The following is a 16,593-nucleotide window of genomic DNA, read 5'->3' as shown; positions in this document are numbered from 1 at the left end:
CTGCACGGGGAAAATGTGATACAATGCTTTCTGGCTTTTGCGATTGATTTATTTTGTGAATTTGGGGAAATAATTTAATCTTTCCTGTGTAAATTTTACTTACTATACAATGTATATTTCAATACTTCATATTAGCCAAATGACAAAAGTTAGTAGTACAGTTTAGAAAATACTATGAAATCCTTTGTTGGAAAATGTTGCGAAGTTACAAAGATTAAAGGCAAAACCCAACAGACATTTTTTATAAGCTCTTCAATGGGTGAAGACACACAAAAAGTGGAAGTCAGAGCAAAGAGAACTTGACTTGAAATAAATTTCATATGCAATCCTGATTTCTGAGATAAAAAAGATGCATACAAACTCAGCCTGAATTAGCACCTTCAGTTGCCTTCATCTGCTGAGAAAGCAGCAGCAGAATTGCCTCAAACCAAGCCTCCAGTGCATCTGCAGCCCAGGCCAGTGAGAGCAGGAGCTGGCCCGGCTGAGCACCAGGCGCCGGCTCCAGCCCCACTGCGGCTGGAATGGCTTCCTCCACGGGCAAACAGCCTGTCCAGAAAACAGCTCCAAACCAGTCTGGCCCACCTACATGGGCCAGGCCAAATGAGGAACTGGTTGGGTTTGGACTACCCTTAAACCCAGCTTCCTATCTAATTTTGGAATCTAATACAGTGGCTCCCAATTCGGCTCCGGCGCTGCTTCGATCCTCCCTGCGTGCCTCTTCACCCATAAAAAAGAAAACAACACGGGTTGGCTTTTAGCAGGAATCAAAATGAAAACAAAAACAAACAAAAAAAATCCCTTTGGAGGGAGATATTTGAGAGAGGAAGAGGGAGAAAGCGGGAAGAGAGGTGCCTTTTTCCCATTGCCAGGATTCCTCTGTGGCTCCTCCAGCCATGCCAGCATCCACATCACAGTTCCCGGGGACTTCCTCTGAGCAGCTTCTGTGAGATGCCTCTTCCAATGAGCCATTTCATCTTATGTTGCAGAGATTTCGGGTAAGCAGCCCTCCTGGTGTTTTTGAGGCACTTGCTTCCCTTCCTATTTGGCCAGCCAGTTACCTTTGCAGAAGGTCTGTTTTTCAGTGGTCAGCCCCTAGACTGGATCCCAGGCCTTGAAATTTTGCACCCTTGAGGGTATCTAAATGTTTATGATCTTTTTCACAGAGGTCTCTATACTTTCATGGCTGACAAATCCTGTCCAGCTCTAGTCTTTTAACTGCACTCAGATTAGATATTTCAACCATAATTAATACTTTTGGCTGGGATCCCTTCTTTGGGACGTAGTTTTATTTTTGTTTTCAGTGGCAACAACACGCATAACTAGTTGGCTCCACTCAACAGGAATCATCTGCAAATGTTTGATCCTATTTCTCCACACAGGAGCACAGATCACATGATCTCACAAGGTCTCTGTCAGTCCGATAAGACCGTGACACTACAGACTTATAGGAAATATAATTGATCCAGCAGCTCCCTTGAGGTTAATTCCCACCTACCTAAGGGTAAACAGATTCACAGAGCTGTGTCAACAGCTATTAAATACAATGATCCAGCTAGAAACCTTCAATATATATATATATATTCTGATTTTGAGCTCCAGGGGAACTGAGGAACCACTTCTGGCCAAGCTGAGAAGGTGATGGGTCCTGGATGGTCCCTTGGCCTAACCTGACCAACACCATTTGCTTCTTATTTCAAGTGTGACAAACAGATTTTCCTTTCTTTCTTGCTTGTTCTGAAGCCTGGAAGGAGGTGAAGAGCCCCAGAGCTACTTCAGTACCCTCCTTAAAAGTTCATTTTTTTGCAAAGAAACCAAAAATGCCAATGTTGCTCTTTGCAACCCCTGCCACCACCTCACTGATTCCCTTCATGTTCCAATTCCCTCTTGTATTCCATTGCACATCTTGTAATCAAGCTGTACTGTACCTAAGAGTGCAAATTCATAGGGGACAGGCTGATTTCCTTTTTTCTTCCTTCTCTTTCACTGTAAAGTCCTTAGCACAAGGGGGATGAGACCTCCAGACACCTTCACAATACAAACACTCTCTGCAGCCAGCAGTGATTCCAGCAGAGGTTCATTAGCTATTCCCAAATACAACTATTGCTTTGATCACTGAACTGCACTGCTTGCAGGAGCCAAACCTGGATGCTCCAGCTAAAGCCAAAACCTCAAGTGATGCCTTGACAAGGGGACTGATCTCCAGTTTGTGGAAAATTTTCAATCCCACAATCAGCTTTCAACACAACACAAAACATCATTTCAGTGCAAAATTAAAAATGGCAAGCTGTGCTTTTACAGACATCTATCCAATGAAAATGATGTGCCTCATAGATTTGGTACCTGTGCTTCAAACTGGCTTTCCAAGCAAGCCCATTGTGAAACCTAATTAATAAACTTAACCAAGATAGACATACCTTTAGCTGCTGGCTTTATAATATTCTGCCAATTCTAAACAGTGCCTGTTTAATAGGAAAGGGCATTAAAAAGCAGTGATGCCTATGGATCAGACAGTGATATCCCAGATAAACATTAAAAATAAAGAGTGGAAACCACACATGGGGCATCACTAGAGCTTGTGTAGGGGCTTTTCATCTCAACTAAATGAAAGAGGCTTTGTGGGTATCGCTCCTAACCCAAGCATACCACCTTTCACTGCTCACTGCCAGAGATTTGTGATGTTAAGAGATGGAAAGATTGCCATGGGATGCCCTACCCCTCCATTTTGCTTTCAGAATTGATCCTTGGTTTAAAACCTTCAGGCTGTTTTCTCTGCGAATCCTCTCCTTTCTTTCTATTGCTCCTCTTTCTCACTATTGCTCCTCTTTCTCACACAAGCCCAAGGAGGCTTCTTCTAGCTGCCTGTCCCAGCACTCCCAAATTACAAAATTACCTATTACAGCTAACACTCACAGTTACTACAGGATAAAAGATTAAATGAATGATTAGAGAGACTTTGAGAACAACAACTGGGAAGTTTGGAGATGACATGGCCCAGACAGGGCTGAGCACACAGCACACTGACTCCTCTCCTCCAAATGCACCTTTAAACCACCACAAAATTCCCTGCATTAAGTGTATGATGATACCTCTCATGACAGAACTAAACAGAACACAATGAGAACATTGCCTGGTCCAAGTAATCCCAAGAGATTAACACAGTTTCAACTGTCTATTTGCAAATTTGCCTGTGGAATAATTAGGATAGTGGAGAGCAAAGAGGCTGCTCTGGCTGGGTGTCTGCTCCCCAACAGGGCTACAGCCTCAGCTCTGAGCTTTGCTTTTGACAGTGGAAATGCAAACTAAACCTGGGAGGAAAAGCTCCTGTGATTATGGTTTTGTTTCTTAAAATGGAAGATTGAACAGTGCAGGAAAACTAAGTGAGGACATGCATCCTACTGTTTTATTCCTTTATCTCCATCTAGAGTAGTGTCTGAGAAATTAAATTCATTTTGTGAGGACTTTGCAATTGGCAAATACAAGGGCAGAAAAATTCCTAAAGGAATTGCAGAAGCCCACAAAGTCAGTGAGAAATGCTTTCCCAGTCCGTTTTTTCAGGTGGGTTGGAAAAGTGGAGTGCCACTAGTAATTCAACCAAAAATAACCCCTTGTCACAGATACAGTAGGAGTTTGGCTGATTAGGAAAGGGAACTTCCATGATTTGACAGATTAAGAGTGAAGCCACAGCAAACTGAATTGACCAAAACATTTTTTCCCGGTCCTCCTTCAGATTCCTTGCAGGTCAAACCAGTTCTGTCCCGCACCAGCCAGTTCCCTGTGGCTTCTGCCACCTCCCTGAGACCACCACAGCCTCCTGTCCTACCCACCTCTCTGTGCCTGTCACCAGCACAGGAACCCACGAGACCCTCAGAAATCAAAATCAGTGCTATGTTCTCGCAGACAAAGTTATAGCAAAGTTGTAGCAAGTTCAAATGAGTGGAAGCTAAAGTTAGACAAATTCAGACTGATAATAAGACCCAAATTTCAAAGTGAGGTCAATTAGCATCTGTAACCAAAGGCTATGATGGGTTTTCCTTCCCTGGAAATTTTTTAATTAAGCCCAACTGAGTGTTTGGGCTTTCTTTTCTTCTCAAAGGCTGCCCTCAAGTTCAAATGAGAGGTAATATGGGGAAATCTTACACCTGGGTTCAAAGCAGGTGTTCACATAGGTTTCCCTGTACAATAATCAATGAACTTATACATCTGTGGAGATTGGTTTAAGTCAAATTATTCTTCCCTGTGCGTCACAGATGAAGTTTCACCATTGCTAAAAATCCTCACACTCCACAAAACTCCTTGCACAGAGCAGTACCATCAAGCACCACATGGGTACAGGGCTGGTTCTCCCTGAGGGGCCACTCCACCACCCGCACACTGCTCCTGCAGACACGGGGAAAATGTCCCAAACTCAGGAAGGCATCTCCTGCTTTTGATCCCTTCCCTCACTCTCTTTTGAGTCAGTCTGAAAGCAAACATTAGAGATTTCCAGATTAGTGTCCCCAAATACACTCCCTTTAGGCATATGAAGCAGTTCCTTCTCCCTTAATAACATCCTTCGTGCCCCACGTGAAGGTGCGCTCCCGCGTTTTATCTCATCCATCTTCATCTTCTTCACTGCCTACATTGTTTGCTTTTGTACAACCACAGAAAAGCTGAGCCACTTGCATGGCTCTTGCCTTCCCTTTTGTACCAATATCAGCCCAGTATCACCAGTATCAAAGCTCTTTGAAATATGACAGCCAAGCTGGCAGGACACCAGGTTCTTTTCTGCTAAAACATCCATCAAGAGAGGAAGAGATTTGGTCATGAGTAAAATGGGGCCAGCAACCATTACTAAACCACTTCAAAAAGGTGTTTTTGAAGCTCTGCTGGGATCTAACACTCCCTTGCTGACCAAATTCAGTGTGGTCAAATTCTGAGTGGCTAGAAATGAGAGGAAATTTCAATGAAAACCAAGGCAGCTCTGGCTATTTCTACCAGCAGCAGTTTTTACCTCTTGAATTGTACTCTTTAGCGTAAAATTTGTAGAATTTAAAGCATTCAGCTACTGAAAGGGATATGATACTCCTTTACCTTACCTTCTACCAAACACAGTCACAGTCTGAGAAGGACCAAATTCTCCAGCATTTCATGGAACCATTTAGTAAATTCATATTGACCAATTAATCAAACTCAATTCAATGCAACAAAGACACAAGGCCACAAAGACTTAAGGGCAACATCATAGAATCATAGAATGGTTTGGGTTGGAAAGGGCCTTTTAAAGGTCACCTAGTCCAACCCTCCTGCCATGGGCAGCAGCATTTTCAACTAGATCGGGATGCTCAGAGTTCCATTCAGCCGGGACTTAAATTTTTCCAGAGATCCACCCCATCTCTGGGCAGCCTGTGTCAGTATTTTACCATCCTCACAGAGATGATTTCTTCATGCCTGATCTACATCAACCCTTTCAGTTTAGAGCCATTCCCCCCTTGCACTGTTCACTCCATGCTCTTGTCAGAAGCCTCTCCCCAGTTTCTTGTGGGCCCGTGAGGGGAGGGCAGTAAATAAGTGGATCTGACCACCCTGTATGTACCAGAGAGCTTCACACATGAAGATCCATTTCCTCTCCACATCAGCACATGTGAGCCTGCCTCAGCTGCCATCGCTGGCTCCATCCCAGGTAGAAAATTAACAGCAATTCCAGAAAGGGAAGGGAGGAATCATCAAACGCCTTTGCAGAAGGATGAAACAAAGAGCTTGATCCCACAGCCTTCCTGTTAGAGGCTTATTGACTTTATTGGGAACACACATCTAGGTAGTGGCTCAGGATCTGTCCCTTTGGAAGTCTGGAATTGAGGACCCGGTTGCCCCACTAACAATTAGCATTCTGTTTACAAAACCCAGCAGAGTCAGTAAGAATAATCATTACAAAACATGCTCAGACTGTGATTCCGGTTTAAGTTAATATAATTTTAATGAGTTCTTCAGAAAAAGCCTGGCACTTATGGAAAATTTCCTTAATTAATATCAGACCCTAAATTAGTAATAAAAAAAAGCCCTGAATATCATTTGGTCTCAAGCTGGAACTAAAGTATGTTTTGGCATCATTACTAACTGTTAGCAGCAAGTTCTGGAAACAGATGCAAATCTTGATATGTGTCCTAAATATAAAACACATTGCAAAAAAAGCTCAGATAAAAATATATCTATACATCCACATATATTTGAGTGTGCTATTTCCTGCCTGTATCAGCAACAAATTTATTCCGTTTCAAAACATTCCACTTGTTTCTTTTCAGTACTTTTTTAAATCCCTTATTTCAGGAATAAAACTCCTTCCCTCTGCCTTCATTTTTCCTGTTTATTTCCTCTCCCAACAGCCGTTTAAAGTAAATGAAAAGGGCTTAAAGACGCGCATTGTAACATTCAAACATCTGAAAATCAGCCCACTTATTTTACCACCTAAATATGGGCATAGGTGCCTAATTTGAGGCCACCCACGCTAGAAAAATTTGAGGTAGGGATCATGCAACGCATCTTCTGGACAATTACTCCAATGAGAGATTCAGCCCAGTGGAGAGGCTGCTACTGAAAGCCCACAGACGAGTGCCAAGGTGCTGAGATTCCCAGGTGGCACCAAGTGGGCAGGAGACTAAAAATGGAAAACCTGCGGTAAACAAAATAAATAGAACCACTGAAAAATAATGAAAAAAAAAAAAGGAAAAAGGAAGGCGAGTTACAAGTTTAGGGAAGGCAGCAAAATGAGCGGGTTGTTTCTGAAGACCTGAGCTCCCCCAAGTTCTTTACTTTGCCTTGACTCAGTTTCACCTTGCAGGGAAACCATTGAACATTAGCAAGGCAAAATGGAGACAGAGACAACCTTGAGTCTTTCAGCTTCCATTTAATTAAAAAAAAAAAAAAAAAAAAAGAAGAAGAAGACAGAGTGAAAATTGTTACAGTCACCAAGAAAAACATCCCAGCATAGCAAGCACACCAGAAACCGAGCTGGGTTCTTGGGTTTGCCAAGAGCCTGAGACAATATTGCTGAAGCGTGAACTGCTCATTCATGGCAGGGGCTGCTCACACCAGGGCCATGCTGGCAATAGCCACAGCATTAACTGTTTCTCTGCTTCCCACAGCACATAAAGAACAGAATTGTATTTTGGAGACAGCACTAGTGCCTTCCTTTATGAAAGGTCCCGTCCTGAAATTTCCTTATTGCCCACAACATTTAATCAAGTTAGTGGAATTAAGGGATGAAAGCACAGCTACATCCATGGCCACAGTTTCTACTTAGTTGCTGTAAAGTTTTCTGAGCTCCTTAGGAGAAGACAAACAACCTTTATTTCTAAAAGTTGTTTCAAAGACCAAATTCCCCCCAAAAAGGAAAAATCCTACTTAAAAAAAATCATATGAGTACATGACACTAGCAAAATCCAAGGTAATTCACACACAGGGTGAGAAACCCAAGATGACAACCAGTACAGGACCCCAAGAAAAAAAGCCCATCACAGTCAGCCTCTTTCTCATTGACATACAAATACTAAATCCAGAGGTTCCGCTGGAGCTGCTTCCATTGCATGTGGTTTTTTTATTTTATGATTTTTAGCCTAACAAGAATGAAAATTAAATTGTGTAAAAAACCAGTATTGTCCCTGATTAAGTCATGGCTGGCATTGCATTTATACTTGCCAGCCATCAGTGAGCTGGGAGAACAGGAAGGTTTCTTAAATTTCAATTTGAGATGAGGGTCCAGGATGGCCCAGAACATTGTGGTGATTTATCTACAGGGCGAGACAAATTAATGGGAAAGTTTGGCTATACACGAACTAGCAAACAGGGTCAGGGCACATTCTCTGGCTCTAAATCCAGTCAGGATGGTCTGGCCACAGATGTAATGTTAAATCCTGACTCCATAATGGGGTGGCTGACTCTGAGCTGCCCACAGGAGCAGGTTCAGGACTCTGCTCATTTCCAAACCACAGCTGGGACCTGTTTGAGACCATGCTGGCCAACCCCACTCAACACCAGCCTTGCTGACAGCTTAACAGTACTGGTATTTAACAGTCCAGCCCTACCACTGTGTGATTTATTGGTGAAGATACCCCTTTCTGGCCATTTTAGTTCAGAGGGATGGGGCTGCAGACTTCTTTTGTTTAGAGCCTGATCCCAGCATCTCCCTCATCTATCTCAGCATGCCCCTACTCAATAACACAGTAAATATAAAGACAGCAAAGTCCACCCTGCATCCCCTGGGGACTCCAGCTCGTGGGACAGCAATGTCTGGGCTTGGTGGCACATCCCCAACTGACAAATGTCTCGGAAGGGTCCTGCCCAGGCCTGGAAAAGGCGGGTTTGGTAATTTGTCCTGCTATTTAGATTCAGTTCTAATTTTCTCATTTGTCATATGGAACCTGTCAAACACAGACAGGATTTTCCACAGTCAGCACTGAACGTGTTTGTGGTACACCTGCAGGACAGGTCCTCCAGCATCTGGAGATCTTGACCCCACAAGTCTCTCTCAATGGTGAAGCAAAAAGTAAGAGACTTTTTTAGTCTCTATGTTAAGACAGAAGGGTGAGTAGGTCCAGAAAAAGCGTAGGGGAAGAAGAAGTCTCTTCACCTTCCCGTTCTCACAATTCTCCAAAAAATTAAAATCCAGCTCATACCCTTAAACAGTGGAGAAGGTCGAGGTCAGGGTGAGGTAGGGTTAAATCAGGACTAGAGTGTAATTAGGCTGTGATATGGATATGTTTACAGGACAGTTAAACTGTCTCTTAAATCACCTCAGCAAAGGCAGACTATCAGATCATACGTGCCTGTACTTGAGCTACTCACCTAGGCTCGCTTCAGAGACAAACAGGCTCTTCCCAGGCACTGCCAGGGACCAGCAGAGATCACCTGCAGACCAGCCAAGTCCTGAAAATGCCAGTTTGTCCCCTCTGATTCAAAAGGGAGTTGGGGGTGAGTGTCTCAGGAATGGATGTCTGCCCTGTGGACATCAATACCCATCCCTCCTTCCCCTGCCTGGGAGCAGCCCTCTCTTGACTGCAAGAACAACCCGACCTGTACTCCCTGCTCTGAACCTTCCATGTGGGGAGGACTTGCTGGATCAGCCCCAAAGTGTTATGTAAAATGGCTGTGATGTGTATATTTATATGAATCATATACATTAATTACATAATAGTCACCCATGCTCTCCATCCCACATGCACTTTGGTTATGCATAGGACACAAAGACTGAGTGCATTCACTATGAATCATGCAATAAGACTACATCCCTCAGGCTAACTCTCTCTAAAATGACCCTTTTCTTATATTCCCATGGCTTCCACTACAATATTATTTAATTAAAAATATTAATCTGCTGGGCCACCAACTTTCACTGTCTTCTGAGGAAGTCTGAACAGACAGACGTTTTAATAAAATATGGGGAATTCTGCTCATTTTATTATTGGAACATTAAGGTAAGGCAATTTCATGGCCTTATGAACTTGTTTCTTTATTTGTTCTTGATATTAATGTGAAACTTCTGGACCAGAAAGATCATTGGTTCAAAAGTTGCATGAGTGATGCCAGATAACATTTTTTTTGGCTTTGCTTTTCAGCTCATGCTATTGAATACTGCCCAAATACCTGGGATATATCATTGATTAGCTGTTGGTGCAAACAGAGCACTGACCCCCAGTTGGAGAATATAGAAGATGAACACTTGCAGTTTGGCAGCCATGGGCACACACGTGCACGTGCCTGCAGCACGCATGCAAACCTGCCAGTAGTGCAAAGAAGCCCTCTGAGACACTGACACAACCAGTTCAGCTGCATTGCAGCAGCTGCCTGAGGAGCTCCCTGGGGTTGCAGCCTGCTGCCCTTTTCTCCTCTCCCACGGGATGAGCAACTGCATGCACTGCTATGGCAGCGCCCCACCACATCCTGTCCTGCAGCCCCAAACCTCTTCTGATGCTCAGCCTAATCTGGGGTTTAAACACAGGCAACCTCATCACCACAATTCATGGAATCCTTAAGGCTAAAAAACACCATTGTGTCAAACCCAGCATCACCATGTTCAACATTAAACCATGTACCTAAGGGCCACATCCATGGGCCTTTTGAACACTTTTAGGGATGGTGATTCCACCACTGCCTTGGACAGCCTATTCCAATGCCTTACCACCATTTCAGTGAAGAATTTTTTCCTAATATCCAATCTAAACCTCCTCTGGTGCAACTTGGGTCCATTTCCTCTCATCCTGTCACTTGCTACTTGGGAGCAGAGCCTGACCCTCACCTGTCTGCACCCTCCTGTCAGGGAGTTGTAGAGAGTGAGTAGGTCCCCTCTGAGCCTCTTCTTCCCCAGGCTGAGCCCCTTTCCCAGCTCCCTCAGCTGCTCCTCCTCAGACCTGTGCTCCAGAGTCTTCCCCTGCTCCATTCCCTTCTCTGGACACGCTTCAGCCCCTCAATTTCTTTCTTGTTATCAGGGTCCCGAAACTGAGCAGAGGATTCAAGGTGTGACCTCACCAGTGCCCAGCACAGGGGGATGGTCCCTGTCCTGGTCCTGCTGCCACTGCTGATATAGGCCAGGTGCGTTTGGCCTTCTTGTCCACCTGGGCACACTACTGGCTCATGTATCCATCCCAAGATTTGGGAAGAACATTATCACTTTGGCCATGGGATGAGTGTGGTTTTGGTCGAAGGAAAATGATTAAAAGTAGCTCCTGAGGGCTGCCACTGACAACAAACCCAGAAGCCACATCTGCTTTATTGGATGGAATATTTTCAACATCTGGGTAAGAACAACTTTAGCAGTTGTCCAGGTGAAGCCATGGAGGCTCGTGGAAAGGGTGAGTGGTGTGAAATTAGGGCAGATAGGAAGTTCTTTGCCTGTAGGTGTGACAGCCTAGGCTAGGGGGGAGGTTTTACTCATTTTTCCTCCTGCATGATGTTAAGCAACAGGCAGTAAATATGGCATTCATTAAAATGACCTTGTATACTTTTAACAGCCTCGATAATCAGATTTCTGCCACTGTATCGGAAAGTGACTTTTTTATTCAAGGCCTTATAAAACTCTAATTTCTCCCTCATGCTTTAAAAACGCCTGAAGTTTTCTAAGGATTTTAGTGTTTCTTTGCAGTAATTTTCTACCCTCTTCAAAGTTCTGTTCTCTTCCTAAATATGCATTAAGTAACTGAATGGAGATTTACATTTCTTTGAGTGTGAGTGGTAAGCTGCTTGCTGTACGGGGCAACTTAAAACTTGCATTTCTCTCTCTCTTTAGATATAGGAGGTGTTGGATGCTGCCCTCCATCCCTGTGGCACTGCCAGTGAAACCCTTGAGAGGCACTGTCAGGTTTGCAGCTGAGGCTGCAAAGTGCCTGCTTGCATCCTGAACACCTGAGTGGGTCCTTCAGCCAGGAATGCCTCTCTTTAATTCTGAATAGATCGTTTCTATTCTGAATTTCTATTTCTGTCAGCAAACACTGCACACAACCTCTGGCACTTGTGGAGGATCAAAGTCCCCTTTTTCACTCTGGAATCTAACTAGAAGCAAGATCTCCACGCTGGGAAAGGTCAGGGCATTGCAGAGGCATCACTCGAGCCCTGGAAAGATGAAGGACAAGAAGCGCGAAGGCAACTGGCCATAGAGCACGGCAGGAAAGTTCAGTCCAGGGCCACACAACGAACACAGCCAGGTTTTTTAGTCACTCCCTGCCTGTGCCCACATGCCAGGCGCTCACGTCTGAATACACACAGACAAGCAAGGGCTGCAGGGCAAGCATGCGGCGTGCAGCTGCCAGGTCCCAGCTGAGCCTCTCCTGCAGGTATTGCCGCGGGCACGATTGCAAAAATAACCCATTCGACAGCACAGAGCATCAGGAGGCTCTGACTCAAAGGGAACCTGTTTCAGGCCAAACAAAGCATTTCCTCAGCATCAAGCCGATCGAGTTTTTTGACCCAAGTCAGGGTGTTGCATGGAGAGCCCGCAGGAACCTGCTCCAAAACCCTCCAGCCCTCGGCCTGCATGGAGATCTCTGTGAAGGCAGAGTGCACTAGGGCTGCAGAGGGGTTTGCAGCTGGCTGATTGAGAAACAAAGCTTCCCTCCTCCAAGATGAAAGAAATCAAGGAGTCTATGCTAATCAAATCCTCCATGCCTGCTGGCTGCAGTTCAGCTTGTCAGGGATGCAGCTCAGTGGAGGGATCAACATTTCCAGCGCTATGAGCTTGGTGGAAGGGGAAAACACAACAGCAAGAAATTCACCTGGCTGGGAATCAAACAGGTGTATGGCAGCAACATCCAAGATTATAATAATATCTTGCAAACATGCAAAAAATAGATGTAATAAGACTGATTCTTTGGTTTTCATTAATGAATCATAAAGGCTCTCTTTACATTACACATGCTTTTTTGGCATACGCTGCTAATATTTCCACACTTGCAAGGTTGGAGTTTTAAGACTGAGCCTCCCTCCCCTAAGGTTCCTCATTTTTGGCAAGAGGTACAAGGTGACTGTGTGCCATGACAGGCTCTCTCTTACTTTGGGGCAATCAGATTACTTTACACAGATGGTTTTATCACTGAGACCATTGGAGGTGAATTGTGCAATACAAAAATGTGCATTTGTTTGGTAAAAAAAAGTCTCAGTTCCTCACTTCTGTCTCGTCTATGTTCCTAAATGTATTTCCTCTCTCCTGCATCATTCCAAAGCACAATTTGGCCAATCTTTACCTTTAAGTGACTCAGCTTGTTTCTGATAGGCTTCTTAAGTACATATTAACTAAGGAAACAGTCTTTCTTGAGCTACTGGATTGAAATACAGGAGAGTGAACCTCAGCCATAACTACTGAAGAAATAAAGGCATCTATCTGTCAGGATGCCTAACAACACTTATACCACAAAGATAAAGCACCAAAAAATAGACAGCATAACATCTGCTTTAAAACATAGAATCACGGAATGGTTTGGGTTGGAGGGGATCTTAAAATCATCTTGTTCCAACCCCCCTGCCATATGCAGGGACACCTTCTACTAGACCAATTTGCTCCAAGCCCCATCCAACCTGGCCTTGTATACTTCCAGGGATGGGGCAGCCACAGCTTTTCTGGGAAACCTGTGCCAGTACCTAATTACATGCAAGTGAACATCCTTTTGTAGGGGAAATTTAAAAAAAAAAAAAAAAAAAGAGAGAGAATTTGTTCAAAGAATCGGGTTCACAATTTAAAAATAATCTAATCCGAAATGGACCTAAAGTTATTTGAGAAAGACATGCTCAGAGCAACATAACAGCTCTTCCATATCAGAAAAAAAAGGGATTTTGAGTCCTGCCTGTCATGCAGGAACCCTGGAACCACTGCTGAGGTTTGCTCTCCTTGCCAAGGTTTGTCTGAGGCCACGGAGGCAGCCTCTGCCAGTCCTGTTCCTCTCTGCATAATTGTTTTAGGCAAAAGAGAGTCTTTACCTGAGAGGCGTCTGGGCACATCGGTAATGGCTGGAAGTCCCGTGCCTCGAGTGGAGGACAGGGGAGTTGTGGAGTGAATGGACGGTGAAGTCATCTGGCTCAAGTAGGATGGGTAAGACTGGTCATAGGACCATGGCGGGGATGACTGCGCCTGCCTGGGGTCTAGGGGGAAAATAAAAACAAACAAAAAAAAAAAAAGAGAGATTTTTTTTTTTAAAGGAAGAAAAATTTTAGGATATCAACAGCCTAATTGAAAGAAGTGGGATTACTGAACATACACACATCAGTACTACCAAGAGTGAGAACATGATGAAACACAACTTGCTCCTCAACACTCAGCCCTTTCAAGTCCTGGTCTGTGCTTTTCCCTCTCCAGAACAATTTCTGTGGGAAATGAACAGACCAGAGGTCTGGAAGCTGGGATGCAAATTCCTGGTGTCTCTCTTCCAACATATCATACTAAGAGTTGCCAATCCTCCAGGAATCAGAAACAAAGCAGACAACAAGAATGAGCCCCAGGTCTGATCTTGGGAAGTGGACTTCATGGAATCATGGAGTCATTACAGCTGGAAAAGACCTCTAAGACGAATGAGTCCAGCACTGCCAGGTCCACTGCTAAACCATGTCCCTAAGTATCACAGCTACAAGTTTTTCAACCACTTCCAGGGATGGTGACTCCACCACTTTCCTGGGCAGCCTGTTCCAAAGCCTGAGCAACCTTTGAGTGAAGAAAATTTTCATAAGATCCAATCTAAATCTCCCCTGGCACAACCGAAGGCCGTTTCCTTCAGAGGTGGGCAGACTCTACAGTCAGCACTTGGCACGCCTGTCAAGCTGTTATCCAGTTCAAACATCACACAATAGTGTTTTCAGTGCTGAAAATACTAGCCAAGCTGAAAAATGTCATAAATCTTACAGCATCCGTCAAAAAAATGTCACATTTGGATGCTGGCCCAATTACTTACAGTACCCTCAATTACAAAATATGAAACCAAATGGTTTGGGATAACTATTGGAAGATAATGATACCTGCTGATATATTTGCAACAGCTCACTATGGAGGAAATTATCTTTAGGATAAACACAGATCAATTTTTGCTGAAGCACTGGTAGAAGGAGACCTAGTTTTACTCACTGATGTTTGGATTCATAAACCATTCACTCTCAGTTAATATGTGATGATAAAGATACTGTTGAATACCTCATAAATTATGCTTTTTATTTCCTTACATTGACAAAACTAAAGCACTTTCAGCCCCAAAGTTTGTTTGGGGCACTGCATAATAAACAGAAGACTATCTCTGGACTAGCTCACAGAAATTGTAACACATCCCTTCAAATCCTGCCCACTATTTTCAGGGAAGCTCATCAAGTATACTTGATTTGGAGAACTTGCTCTATCAGAACACTGTGCTAAAGTATTCCTTTGCAGACAGCAATGTGACAGCCACATGGCATAAGCAAAGGCTTTTTTTCAGGAAATTCAACTTTTTTTTTCTTTTTTTAACTCCTTTCCCTACTCTTCCACACAGCAAAACCTTGTAGCTTCAGCTACTTCTTGTTTATTATTTCTCTTCAGACATGATTTGTTTGAAGAAATGTCTGGAAAGCAGATACTTCCTTGAAGCAAAATAACTGTATAGATATATACATGTAAAAAAACCCACCTTCCAATTTAATTTTAAGAGGATTTTCCTGGAGTTTGCCATTTATATTAGAACTGAGTAATTTAAATGGTTAACATAAACTTCTCAGAAATCCAAAGGACACTTGATCATTAAATGTAATGAACTTCTTTGTTTTAACAATTTCAAGACCAGGGTTGTATAGATTGGCACAGGTTCAAATCTGACTGACTGCTCATTGTTACAGCTGATATTGACATATTTCTCTGCCTCATTCCACTACGATAATTCACCATACAGTCAATGGTAAATGATCTTTGAATGGCCACAGAAAGCCTAGGCTTGCTGGAAAAACAATCTTAAAATTAATGGTGTGTTAGAGCACAATCTCAAATCCAAGATCCTTCAAACTCCAAGACCTTTTCAATCTCTGCTTCTGAATCGAAAACAGGGCCCCTAAAGTTTTGGGGTTAGGTCAGCTTCAGTGCTAGGAGGAAATAACACAGCAGGTAAAGGCTGCAAAAAAAGTCATAGTACAGGATGTTTTTACATCATTTTGGTCTAAGATGGTGGAAAGCTCAGAAAAAGAGGCACCTTTCTGGAGGCTCATGCCACTCCTGACAGTGTAATCCTCATGGCACAAGAACTTCTTGAGCATCCCTGGCACTCTCATCACTTTGAACACCCATGCCAGACTTGGTTTTATACTTAACACCCTTAATCTAGCAACTGTGAATGTCTGTGTGGGCACAGGAATGATAAATAGCAAAAAGTGGTCTTTCAAAGGCTCATGTGTTATTTCAAAACAGTATCTCATACTGCATTGTCAGAAGCAGGATATAGGGCTGGATGGACGATTACTTGACCCCAAAAACATAACCACATATTCTTTCAACATCTACCTCAAATACATCAGTCTTCCCAGGGAAGAGGAAATAATGAAGAGGAAAATCTTTAACCAAATTGAACATTAGATGATTCATCAGAGCTCAGTGACTGAGGAGGAGGTCACAGTATGTCAGGGCAGAGGGTTACTGTGATTCCTCCACACCAAGGCATGGCTGAGGTCATGGTCGAGGCAGGGTGGGAAATATTGCCCTGCTGATGACTGGTTCAAGGCATCTGTGACCCGTTAGGAAAGCAGAAAGTGAAAATACAAGTTTCACCAGATCCCAGAGCAAATGCCCTAAAGCCAGCCCTTGCTGCCTGATGGTGGTCAAGGTTTGCAGGGATGTGAGAGAAGAGAGGTGAAACACTGTCACCCTGCCAAGTCAAAGGTGACCTGTAAGCCCACAGGGCAAACATCACTGCTCAGCAGCATTGCCCAATTCACAGTGAAAAATGCCACGAGGCAGAGCCCAGAGCTTCCCCAGACAGCCCCTGGAGGTGGACATGCAGATCATGTGGTACCCTCTGTTTCACATGGAGATGGTCCTTGCAATGGTGCTGGAGCACTGACTTCGGCCACTGAGGCCCACCAGACCATCTCTTCTGGTCCCACACACCATCAAACCTCCTGGGGGAAGGAGGGTGC

The 16,593-nt window shown here is 43.9% G+C and overlaps 1 protein-coding gene across 3 annotated transcripts in view; it reads right to left on the bottom strand.

Moving 5' to 3' along the window:
• RUNX2 (RUNX family transcription factor 2) overlaps positions 1-16,593 on the bottom strand; it is a 147,334-nt gene that overhangs the window by 12,307 nt on the left and 118,434 nt on the right. For 2 of the 3 annotated variants that reach the window (XM_054291694.1, XM_054291695.1), the window contains exon 6: positions 13,435-13,596. The exons of the other annotated variant lie outside the window; for it this stretch is intronic. In XM_054291694.1, coding sequence (XP_054147669.1) covers positions 13,435-13,596 — 162 coding nt within the window. The remainder of the gene's footprint in view (positions 1-13,434; positions 13,597-16,593) is intronic. 3 annotated transcript variants of the gene reach the window in all.

This window comes from Melozone crissalis, unplaced genomic scaffold (genome assembly GCF_028551555.1).
Source record: "Melozone crissalis strain CALT ecotype California unplaced genomic scaffold, PUWL_Pcris_2 ptg000106l_1, whole genome shotgun sequence".
In the NCBI taxonomy this organism is placed as follows: Eukaryota; Metazoa; Chordata; class Aves; order Passeriformes; family Passerellidae; genus Melozone; species Melozone crissalis.
Note: the sequence above shows the minus strand (reverse complement) of the source record. Positions and strands in the feature narration are given on the sequence as shown.